Genomic DNA, 12,278 nt, shown 5'->3' with positions numbered 1-12,278 from the left:
TGTGGAGCAAATTGGGGGATATTTTAATTTTTGTGGCTGCTGCCATGCCAATATTTTTTTCTTTTCTTATTTTGAAACCGTTGGATAAAGATCTGCAGCAATCTGGCCATTTTACACCATTTGCAAAAAAGATATACGTATTTGACCTTATGTATCAGCTATGCTTTTCGCTTTTTTTTTTGTCTCTGACAACTTTTCAAGCCATTTGAACACAAGGCAACATCCTTGCAGTACAATCCTTAAAATAATATATGTTATTCACAGTAATTGGTGAACTTGAAGCGACATAAATTGCAACCAAACTGTGGCAATGCTCAAGAAACGTGTCAGTCTAAACCAAACATTGTGCTGGCTGTTAGAATGTTCTTTCCCCCGTTGTATACAGAGAAATTTCGAAAATGTTAGTGGGGTGGTGTTTTGTGTGTGTGTGTTTTTGCGTGCGTGTTTTAATTAAGAGATCATTGGTGCAGGCAATCAGGCCTCTGAAAATGTGACCTTTCCTTTGCACCGCCCAAAGACATATTCATTTTGCGTGCAATTAAATATAATTGGGCTTCCTAACTCCAATTCTGAAATTAATTGTTGTTGGTTGGTATTATTATTATTATTGGTAGAGAGCTTTACATGATGACGTACTTATTCTATTAATCAATCAACAACAAACAAAAAAAGTATTTGTTCTAATGATTGCTAGTGAGAATAACGTTATGTCTTCTCTAATAGGGCGGTAGTTATTTTGGTACTTCTAATATGCAGTCACATCAGATTTCTGGACCCCTGTTTACGAAAGTAGTGTTTCATTATGTAAACCTATAAAGAATGTCTTTCTAGACCTATGATCCTGGATTTTTACAATGAAGAGACCCCCTTGTAATAGCTGAATGGATAATGAGTAATTCCGGGCAAGGATCTTACTGAGATGTTTTACCCCAAGGCTATGTTAGTGTTTGTTCTGTAAAAGTAATTTTTTATTGCCCTTCCTTCCATGCAGATTGCTGGGGAAGCAGGTTGGCATGTCTTCTGACATCCCCTACTTAGACCCATGCTTGCCCTTGGATGCAGAAAATAAAATCAGGCTCAATGGGGAGACCATGTATCTACGGGGTACTGGAGACTTCAGCCATTGTCGGGTGGTTATTCAGCCGTTCATGAACAGGACCAATGAAACGCAAACATCACTAAATGGAGTCTACCAGCCCCCACTGCTGTACGAAAACAGCGAATTCTATGGCTTCTCCGAGTTCTTTTATTGCACTGAAGATGTGTTGCGCATGGGAGGTGATTACAACGCAGCCAAATTTACCAAGGCTGCAAAAGTGAGTACTTAAAATGATTTGATACTTTCTTTAAGAAGTAAAGAATAATCCGTCCATGTAATGTGTTATTGACCATTGTTAGTGTCTGCACCCAGTCTTCCATTATATCCATAATATAGGATTCTGTAGGACTGCAGTATCAAACAACTGAATTTTAGGCACAGATGGAATATTTTGATGTGGCCCTTGTATTGGTTATATTCTTAATTGATATAAAAAATGAAACCTTCGTCTAAATTATATTTAATTTGTCTTGCCTTTTAAGTATGGTTGGACATGTAACATTTTGCTTATTGAAAACTACTTATTCTAAAATGTTTTTAGGCCTGCCGCATAGAATGAAGAGCAGACATATATAAAAATAAGCTTTTATTTAAGTGTTACTGTTAAGTATATAGCAGGTTGAGGACACATGTACAAATCAGATCTTTTCTAATTTTCATCTCTTTGCTGATGGTCTCACAAGAGGTTTATGGAATATTTAACCTTACCATACTTACAAAGTGATGTAAAATCATTAGACAGTGAATCAGTTGAAAAACTATGTTTACTACTAGATTTGTAAAATGTATAGTTTTAGTTACCGTGCTAGCTTATGTAAGTTTTATAAAGTCAGACATTATACAGTAGCTAATGCAAGACTTCTAGCGTGCTCATCTAAGGTTCTGAATGTTGTATAAGTTAATGTTTCCTTGTATTTTCATCAAAAGGTCTATCCTTCAAAATTGGACCTCTTAACATTTAAAAGTGTTAAATCTAGTGGCATTCAAGAGCAAGGATAACTTTTTCTTTGCTTTTTTTCCATACGGATTCTCATTGCTGTTGTGCTATTATTGAGAATTATGGAATTTGAGTTTTTACTTGTGGTCAGTTTTCAGAAAGTAATAATGTTTTTTGGTTCAGTGGGAATGTCAATGAGAAGGAGTTAACATTTTAGTAAAATATAATAGAGGTTCATTGTGTCATTTTGAATTGCACTGCTGCTGTATGATTTACCACTTCCTAAAAATAAAATCTTGTTTTAAAAATGGTCTACGATTTTGTTTACCATTTTGGTAGACAAGACCATCATTATTCCTGGTTGAACTCAATACATATCAGCACTGCTTATCAGATAAGTTATGTCATTTTGAAATAGGACTACTAATGTTATCTGTATCAATATCTGTAGAGCTGTAATACCAGTATTGTGCTTAACTTGCTTTCTGTATGTTTAGTTGAATATATTGTCTTTTTTTTGTTTTACTAAAGAATGTTGTTGAATGCACACCCATTGATAGTGGTGAAAAATGGATAGTGTTTCATTCTTCAGCTGAACAGAACTCTTTGATCTGAATAGCTTTGCCCAATATCATGTACAATCAGTTTGCACATGCAGATTTTCTATTGTCTTTTAGGACTATTGTGCAACAAAATGGTCTGTCCTAGAGGAACGGTTTCAACAAGGCTTGTATGCTGCACATGCGGACTCAAACAGGTTAATGTAAGTTGCCTAATCAAGGTCAATAATAAAGCTGCCATTGGTTAAAATTGGTTAAGAACAAAAGCTCTAAAATGTGTCATCAGCTATGGAAGAATTTGTTAAAATAATTCTGTTGAATCGCAGATTATCACATCATTGCAGATTATCATATTGTACAATTGATCCGTTTATAATAATGGTTTTAAGTGCAACAGATTTGCTTTAAAATTGCTAAATAAAAGCCTTTATTTTCTGATGGATACAACTACCTGTGGATTCCTCACCTTATGAATTCTCCCAATTCGCCAGCATTGAACGGAAATCTTTCTTCCCAGCTCTGCTCTGCACGTCGATGAGGACGTTACAATTGCCCGACTCCACGTGACTCCGTCTCCGTACAGAAGGGGCCCCCAGCCACATCAGTTCCCATCCAGCCACCTGTATCCTGCCCTTCCTCGGCGTGGCTGGAAATATAGCATCCACAATCCTTGTCGATCAGGGAGTCACTGCTCTGGCCAGTCCACATCCCCCCCCTTCCCTCTCTGCAGCTGCCTCCAAACCTTTGTAGTCTGATTCTTACTCACCAAGAACCAGTTGAAGGCAGGACCCGCCACCACCTGCGTTGCTGGCAATCCATCACGTCAGAGAGGTGGATTTGGCAGATAGTCCAAAGGGGCTACACCCTCGTCTTCAAGACTACCCACCCATCCATCCAAGCATCCTACGATCTGATGACAGATAATCACTTGGCACTTCTCCAAGAGGAATCTACGGCTCTCTTGGGCAAGGGAGACATTGAGATGGTTCCTGTGTCAGAAGTAGGTTGTGGTTGCTATTCTTTCTACTTTCTGGTACCCATAAAGGACAATGGCTTTCACCCTATCCTAGACCTTCAGTCCCTCAATCATTTTCACAAAAAGAAGAAGTTAAAAATACTCACTCTGGCACAGGTTCTTTCTGCCCTGGACCCAGGAGACTGGATGGTAGTGTTGGACTTGCAGAACGCTTATTTCCATATTCCCATTCAGCCTGCCCACAGACGTTATTTGTGGGTCACGGTAGGCTATGAGCACTTTAAGTTCACTGTACTCCCTTTTGGCCTTACCAGCGTCCCTTGTGTGTTCACCAAGGTGATGGTGGTGGTAGCAGCTCATTTGCGCAGATCAGGGTTTTCAGTCTTTTCCTGTCTTGATGACTGGCTCTTGAAGGTGGGCTTGCCCCAGGCCGCAATCTCCCACCTCCAGGCTATGGTGGACATCCTGCATTCACTGGGGTTCAATATAAACGAGCAGAAATCACACCTGACTCCCTCTCAGATGCTCCCTTTCATCAGAGCTGTCCTGAACAAAGTGCAGTTTGGGGCTTATCCTCCTGAGCAGCGAGCCCAGGATATTCGGTCTTTGATACCAATGTTTCAGCCTCTATCCTGGATTTCGGTGAGAAACTCTGAGGCTGCTGGGCCTTATGGCCTCCTGCATCCTGCTGGGTGACTCTGGCCTGATGGAAAATGCGGGCTCTGCAGTGGGACCTGAAGTTCCAATGGGCCCAGCAATATCTCCGACATGGTCCTGATCACAGAGGGAACTGCGCAAGATTTGCAGTGGTGGATAATGAACTGTGATTGGGTCAGAGAGAGATCCCTCTCCCTTCCCCAACCAGATGTGTCACTACTGGGAATAGGCGCCATCTAGGAGAGGTGGAGATCAGTGGCGCCCTGTCTACAGCGGAGTCCTGACTCCACATCAACCTGTTCTCTATCAAGGGGAAGATAGTGCAAGTGTTCACAGAAAACTCCATCACCATGTGATACTGCAACAAGCAGGGTGGGGTGGGATTGTGGACCCTTTGTCAGGATGCTTTCCACCTCTGGACGTGGATGGAACACCAGGGTATTTTCCTTGTAGTTCAACATCTGGCAGGCTTGAACGTCAGAGCAGACCAACTCTGCCGATAATGCTCAATCACGAATGGCATCTCCATCCAGAGGTGGCACAAGGTCTCTTTCTGCATTGGGGAGGGCCCTGGTTAGATCTGTTCGACTCCGCAGAGAACACGCAATGTCAGCAGTATGGTGTGTTGAAGTTTCCAGGATGGCAATCGCTCGGCAGCGCTTTTCATCTTCAATGGAACTCAGGTCTCCCCTATGCCTTTCCACACATACCACATCTGCCTAGAGTTCGCAAGAAGATCAAGAATGATGGGGACCAAGTATCCTTGTGGCTCCAAACTGGGCATGAAGATTCTGGTATCCCGAGCTACTGTGCATGACCATCGATCCTCTGATCAGGATGCCCCTTTGGAGTATCACTGTTGCAGCAGCAGAGGAAGGTTCTCCACCCAGACGTGTCCTGTCTCTGCATTTTTGCATGGAAATTGTGCGTCAGCAGTTGACAGCTTTTGACATTTCACCTGAAGTCTGTAACGTAATCTTGGCAGCCTGGCGCCCCTCCACCAAAATTGTTTACACCTGTCATTGGCAGAAATTTGTGGCATGGTGCACAGACAAGTCTGTTGACCCCCTTTCTGGGGTCCTATTGTTTATCCTTTCTCTGGCCCAGCAGGGCTCTGCTATGGCCACTCTCAAAGTTTATCTGACTGCCAATTCTGTTTTTTTGTGGTTGCCTGATCAACCTTCCTTGTTAAAGTCTTCTATTGTAAATAGGTTCCTTAAAGGCCTTACTCATTTGTTGCCTCTATCTCCATTCATTATGCCCCAATGGGATTTGAATTTAGTTTTGACATTTCTGATGCTCGTTCCTTTCGAACCTCTCCACAGTTGTCCTCTTATGTTTGTCACTTTGAAAACTCTTCCTTGTGGCCATTACATCTGCCTGGAGGGTGAGTAAGCTGCAGGCGTTGTCATCTATGTCGCCCTACCTTTCCATCTATCCTGACATTGTGGAGCTTCGCAATAGGACATCCTTTCTGCGAAGAGTGGTCACGCCCTCTCATGTAGCACAGTCTATCACCTTTCCTACTTTTTACGCACCACTGAATCCTTCTAAGGAAGAGGATAGACCCCACCGCCTGGACCTAAAAAGAGCGTTTGCATTGTATCTTTATCGTACAAAAGAGTTCTGGGTGGATGATCAACTCTTTGTTGGTTATGTGGGTGCGAAGAAAAGTTAGGCAGTGCAGAAGAGAACCATCTTCATGTGGGTCGTACTCTGCATTAATTAAAATGTGCTACACACAGCAACCCCCTTGAGGGTTTGCGTGATTATTCTAACAGAACTAAAGCTGCAACCATTGCATTAGGACACATAGTTCTTGTCCTTCTGTCAGGCAGGGGGACATGGACATCTCTCCACACTTTTACCAAACACTACTGCCTGGATTGTCCGGTCCGTAGGATTAGGCACTTTACGAATTTGGTCCTGCAGGACTTTCTAATATGATCTTAGTTTGCAGACCCCCCTCTGGGGATGGTATTCCTTGGGTATCTATTCTAAGGTAAGGAATATGCAACTAGATGTCTCTGTCAGATGAACAAGATACCTACCTTCAGTAACTCCTTATCTGGTAGAGACAATATATAGTTGCAGATTCATTACTGACCCACCCATTCTCCCCGCTCTGCAAACTGATTTCTAGAGATAGGGACTCCCTTTCAGGGCCCTAATATTGAGGCACCAGTGGTCAGTGTTCTTCATGGCTCTGCGCTTTTGGCGTGGAAAATTGTGAAAAGAAACTGACATCAATGTGCTAGGGTGGCGCAACTCCTATCTGGCTCAGCCGATGACGGACTCTCAGCCGATCGACACTACCTAACGGCCCTCAGGGGTACTGCTTGAGAAAAACCTTTGCCAGACTGGCACGTAGGGGAAATTCTAAGGTAAGGAATCTGCAACTAGATATTGTCTACCAGATAAGGCGTTAATGAAAGTAAGTAATTCAATGTTCTTAATGTCAATAAAATTACATACAATCATGTTGAATGCCTTCTCTGCATCTGAGTGCAGCCAAACACTGCTGCACTCTCACCCTCCTCCATTATCACATGTGACAAACTTCTAGTTATGTATCTATTGCAGTAATTATTCCACTGTTATAATACTGATTTGCTTCAATAGCGAATTGTAAATATTTTCATTCTTAAAACAGCACCAGTTCTAATGCAAGCCGAATGTCAAACTCCAGTGCACCATTGTGCATCATAGTATTCCACAAAACATAGTTCTGTGTACTAGTAGAAATGAAAAACCTTTACTGTCTCACTTTTGAGCTGTCTCTCATTATCTTCATGATGCATTTAATGATATTTTTAAGGTAGAGAAGTATAATATAGTATCAACTAGTGATGAAGACATCCCTTGAATGCCCCAGGTGCAGGTCACTGGAAGCCAGAATTTACCACATGGTATGGGAGTGCCCTTTGTTGCTGTTGGCATGGACTGAGGTTACGGCCTTCACAGCAGAACACACGTAACACAGCCTCATAGCCACTCCTGAGTCCTGCTTACTGCATCTCCGCCCCAAAGCTAACGGAGACAAACACCTTCATCTGTATCACCTTTAGGAAATCCCCCACATTCTGGCTGTTGTATAGATGGTCGTTGTGTCTTCCATGCAGTTTACAGTAGTTCTATTCCCATTCTGTGAGCACCCATGAAGAGTCATTTTACCGAGAGGACAGAGTCCCATTAGTAATTTTTTGTGTGAATACAGGACCCCACTAACGTTCTGTGGGTTCCTGCTTAAATGATCAAATTTTTAGTGTTGCATTAATAAGAAACGGGTACATTTTGCTTGATTCAGCCTTGGTTAAAATAATTTCCATGTCCTGGCAGCGGGGCTTTATGGTGTCAATGGGTTTAAATATTACTACAGGTTATGCCATACATTCTTTATGTATAAAGAATTATATGAAATAATGTTTTCCCTGTTCTCTCCTTTAGGTATCAGTGCTTTAAGTCGGCATGGATGTATGAAGTATTCCATACAGGCTTTTCTTTCCCACACAACTATCACAACTTGAAAACTGCTCTACAGGTGTATGACAAAGAGGTACAGTGGACATTGGGAGCAATCCTTTACAGAACAAGATTTCTGCCTTTAAGGTACTGTATACTTAATCTTCTATTTTCTTTGCTTTGTTTAGATGGCTTACGTGTAGTAGAATGTATGTAAGGTCAATTAAAGATTCTTTAAAAAAAAAAAAAATTCTTTATTGCATTTACATTGGAAAGTTGATATAAAGAATAAAGGCACATGTGAGCCACACGAGCATGCAACTTCAAGTCAGAACAATAAACATAGTGGAAGGTAAGGGTGCAGGTAGAACAAGTCCATGTATCTACAAAGCAGAAATATTATAGTTACTATACAATCATAGGATTTCGACAAGTTGATTCTACACATGCAGTCTATATGGCATACATCTGGCACATCTGTCACCAAATTGTAGGTGGCGTCCACAGGTATCACCCATATACTCAAACATGTGGTGTATGGGGTATGTGCACGCTGTCGCGATCACGCATTGCTTACAGGGGAGAGGTCGGGGTTTAGCTGTGCAGGCCCCAAGGGAACAGTGAGGTCTATTAACATTAGTTCCCATTGTCACACCAAAGGATACTTGCGCAGCCCCAATACCTCCTCGTGCTTATGAGCCGTGTACTCTGCTCTCGCCCAAACAATCAATGATTGTACCCATGCTTCATGTACTGCTGGTTCGAGAGATCGCAATTTACGGGTGATAAGGTGCTTGGCCACTAAGAATCCCAGAGCTAGAAATAGGATGTTGCTTTCAATTTTTTGCCCCTAGGGAACAATCCCGGAATGCATGCCTCCCATGTCTGAGGTAAGGGTCGATCTACACAGCGTGTTAGGTTCGCTAGAATTGAAGACCAGTAATACCTCACAGTGGGGCAAGACCATACCATGTGCAGGAGATCCGCCCCCAAAGTTTGACAGCGTGGGCAAGCAGCATCCGCACAGTTAAAGTATCTGTTAATTTTCTTGGGTGTGAGGTAGGCTCTTTGAGCTATATAATATTGTATGAGGTGCAATTGCATGTTGTGCGAGACATGCACATGGGTTACCAATATGGTTTTCCCATTCTTTGTCCGTATAAGGTCTCCCCGTCCCCCTCCCTTCTCTCACGGAAGGATACAAGCAGGTTGGATGTATGTGTGCATAAAGAGTCTGCTATACAGTGTATTAAATGCTGGCCCTCCCCGAGTACGTGCAAATATTGCAGTGTGCAGTGTAGCTTGGGTTCACTTGTGAGCTCCCCTCATGCACGCTGTAAGGTATGTTTGAGAGAGCTATGCAGAAGAAAGGTACCTCAGTGTAGGCCAGTGTCCTCCATCAGTGTATCGTTAGCGCAGAAGGTGCCTTCAGAATAGAGATCCCCTAGGGTATATATCCTTACTTCGTGCCAGGCAGCCAGTTCCGTAGACGTCGTGACACATGCTCCTCGTGGTGTCCCCGATAATGGTATAGCCGGTGCATACGGCACGACATCCCTAGTCAGGTAACAGCCTCTATGGTAGCAGCGGTAAGCTAGCTTCAGCAACATAGATGCCGGTGTGGCGTATTTGACACAGGGGTGAAATAACTGGAGTAATTTACTACGCGACCATGCCGGATATTCAGTGGCCATGTCTACCAAGTGTCACAATGAGAACCAATGAGCTATCCACTGTGTCTGCGCTGCTACTTAGTAATGTTCCAAATTTGGTAACAACAGACCTCCCTGTTGCAGTGGACTGTAAAGTTTAGAGAGGGCTACCCTATGTCAGGAGGTGTTCCAGATTACATTGCGATTTCCCGCTCCATAGATAAAAAAAAACGAGGCTGGGATATATAGTGGTAAGTTCACAAAATAATATAGGAGCCTCAGCAGTACTACCGTTTTGACAAGGGCTATCCTGTCCATGACTGGTAGCAGCAGCGTCCTTCAGAACGTCATTTGCCAGCGCAATTTCGACACAGTATGTCCATCAAACGGATCAGCATCTGCATGATATACCTGTATGCCAAGGTACCCGAAGGTACTGGGCTGCCATGCCAGGCCAGGAGCCATTGATGTGTGGTCTGGCTCAAGCACACCAGTTGACAGCGGAAAAACACAAAACTTGGCCCAGTTCACTGGCAAGCCAGAAAGCTTTGCATGTGGGTTGAATAATGGTATGATATCGCTGGGGAACTCCACTATATTTCTAATGTACACCTGAAGGTCGTCCGCATATAAAGAGACTGCATGTTTCCCATCACGCAGTGGTATGCCCCAAGATTGCCCTGCACCGCGGAGCACAACTGCCAGCAGCTCCACCGCCAAAGCGAAAAGGACGGGGGATAAAGGGCACCCCTGTTGTGTGCCCCTCCTACTACAGATGGAGGGCGACACTAGGTGTCCCGTTTTGGTTCGAGCCAATGGGAGTGTGTAGAGCAATTTCACTAATTGTATAAAACGCGGGCGAAACCATATTTGGGCAAAACTGCAAAAAGATAAGGCCATTTCAGCGTGTCGAATGCTTGTCTATCGCTACTATCCTACACCTCTGATAGTAGGAGAGGGCCATCTAGTTCTGAACACTGCTCAACTATTCTGGGGCTGGGGCAACTCCGCAAGGAATTGGTCAATCTCAGTCAGAGGAGGATGAGAGACTGCGTTGTACAGGGACTCATAATGTGCATGAAATGCTGCATGGATGGAATCCTGCGTACACAGCAAACCATCTGTCGATGTCTGGATAGACATTACTGTGTTGTAGGGAGTGCTTGACATATCAGTCGGGCAAGTAGTGTTCCAGCTCGATCCGCCCTGGCATGCGTGTTGGCGGAGTGAGCTGCATAGTTCAGGCACCTCACGCGTTCAAGGAGCTCCAAATGAGTTTTGCGGATGGCTTGCAGCTCAGATAGGGCGCTGGGGTTCTGGCCTGCTTCTGATTCATGCTGGCATAGCCGGCGCTCCACAGCGGACACTTCCTGGTCCAGCTGCCAGCATATACCACAGCTGAGTCCCATGCAGTGCCCTCGTAGTTTGGCATTGAATGCGGCCCACTCTATTGAACGAGACAAGGCCGTGCCTACATTGAGTTCAAAGTAACTGTTTATCTGCTGGCCAATCGATTCAGAGTATAATGGGTCCTCTAACGACGCAGGCTGTAGCCTCCACGTGGGGGCATGGGGGCAGCTGGCCCCATCCCAGTCGAGCTGGATGTACTGGGGGTTGTGGTCGGAGTGAATACGACCCAGATAAGCGGTCCATACAACTGCTGAGACCAGATTGGCCATGCAGAGTAGTCTGTCGAGTCAGACATGCAGATCATGAGGGACCGAGTAGAAGGACTATGCTCTAGTTGCTGCTTTATAGTGACACCAGACATCTGTCAATTGCCACGGATGTAGCCAGGATACTAAAGAACCGGCATTAGAGGTGGCTGTAGTGTGTTGCAGTGGTGGAAAGGACCTGTCTAGATGTGTATCTAGTACAAAATTAAAATCCCCGCCAATCAGCCAGGGGACATCATGCCATCGTGCCAGTAACCGATTGAGCGCGCGGACAAATGAGGGCTATTCTACATTTGGAGTGTAAATGTTGCCAAGGAAAATGTGGCGGACGTTTAATCGCCCACGAACGAACACATGCCGGCCATCTGTGTCTGCAACTTGTTCTATCAGATCGAATGGGACCCCTGGTCTAATTCATATTAACACACCCCAGGCATAAGAAGAGTAGTTTGTAGAAAACACCTGACCTCAAGCTTATTAGATGTGTCTCTTGTAGCATAGATATGTTTGTGTTGCAGCGCTTCAGATAAGAGTATATGGTGTAGCAACGCGCAGGGGTGTGCATGCCACAAACATTCCATGTCACCACATTAATGTGGGCCATTATATGAAAATTGGACCACCACTGGCGCCACACGTGGTCGCCACATGGTGGGCAGCGCCCCTAGTGCATGTGTGGGAGTAGAGTAGTGCATCGTAAGTAACTTCATGAATCGCCTAGTGATGGGTAGATTTTTGGGCGGGTAACATGGAACAACAGAGTGTAACAATAACATTGCAAATACCAAAAGAGCAGCACACCGAAACATGTGGCCACTGAAACTGGGTGATAGTAACTAAAATAAAAGACAGTCGGTCTTATAGTAGGGGGGACCGGGTGATGACCCGCAGTATGTAACAGCAGAGGGACTACATTGGGCACGACTTTAGAGGTAGCCCAACATTCACGGCTACATAAGGAGCATTAACCAGTATCAAGAGCTACACATTCATGAATAAAGGCATGAATAGGAAAGCTGCTGAGCTCAAATCATATTGTCAGATGGCCAGGTGGCAACAGAGCTTTCTCCATCGGAAGACGGGGAGTACGGATCGTCCGGTCCAAGAGCAACGTCCCGCACCGGAGAGCACAGCCGCCCGCTGCAAGGCACTGCGTTGCTCCAGAAGTCTCTGCTCCAAATCTGGAACCACCGGAAGATCTATACCCCCACATGTCTTCATTCAACGCTGCACCCTGCAGCTCTGCCTGATGTAGTCAT

At 44.3% G+C, this 12,278-nt stretch overlaps 1 protein-coding gene across 4 annotated transcripts in view; it reads left to right on the top strand.

Moving 5' to 3' along the window:
* Positions 1 to 12,278, top strand: part of ENTPD4 (ectonucleoside triphosphate diphosphohydrolase 4) — a 187,105-nt gene that overhangs the window by 161,184 nt on the left and 13,643 nt on the right. For all 4 annotated transcript variants that reach the window (XM_069214124.1, XM_069214123.1, XM_069214122.1 and 1 more), the window contains exons 10-12: positions 992 to 1,316; positions 2,714 to 2,799; positions 7,677 to 7,838. In XM_069214124.1, the coding sequence (XP_069070225.1) occupies positions 992 to 1,316; positions 2,714 to 2,799; positions 7,677 to 7,838 (573 nt within the window). The remainder of the gene's footprint in view (positions 1 to 991; positions 1,317 to 2,713; positions 2,800 to 7,676; positions 7,839 to 12,278) is intronic.

Source organism: Pleurodeles waltl, chromosome 11, assembly GCF_031143425.1.
Source record: "Pleurodeles waltl isolate 20211129_DDA chromosome 11, aPleWal1.hap1.20221129, whole genome shotgun sequence".
Lineage (NCBI taxonomy): Eukaryota > Metazoa > Chordata > Amphibia > Caudata > Salamandridae > Pleurodeles > Pleurodeles waltl.
This window is presented reverse-complemented; position numbering and strand designations above follow the sequence as displayed.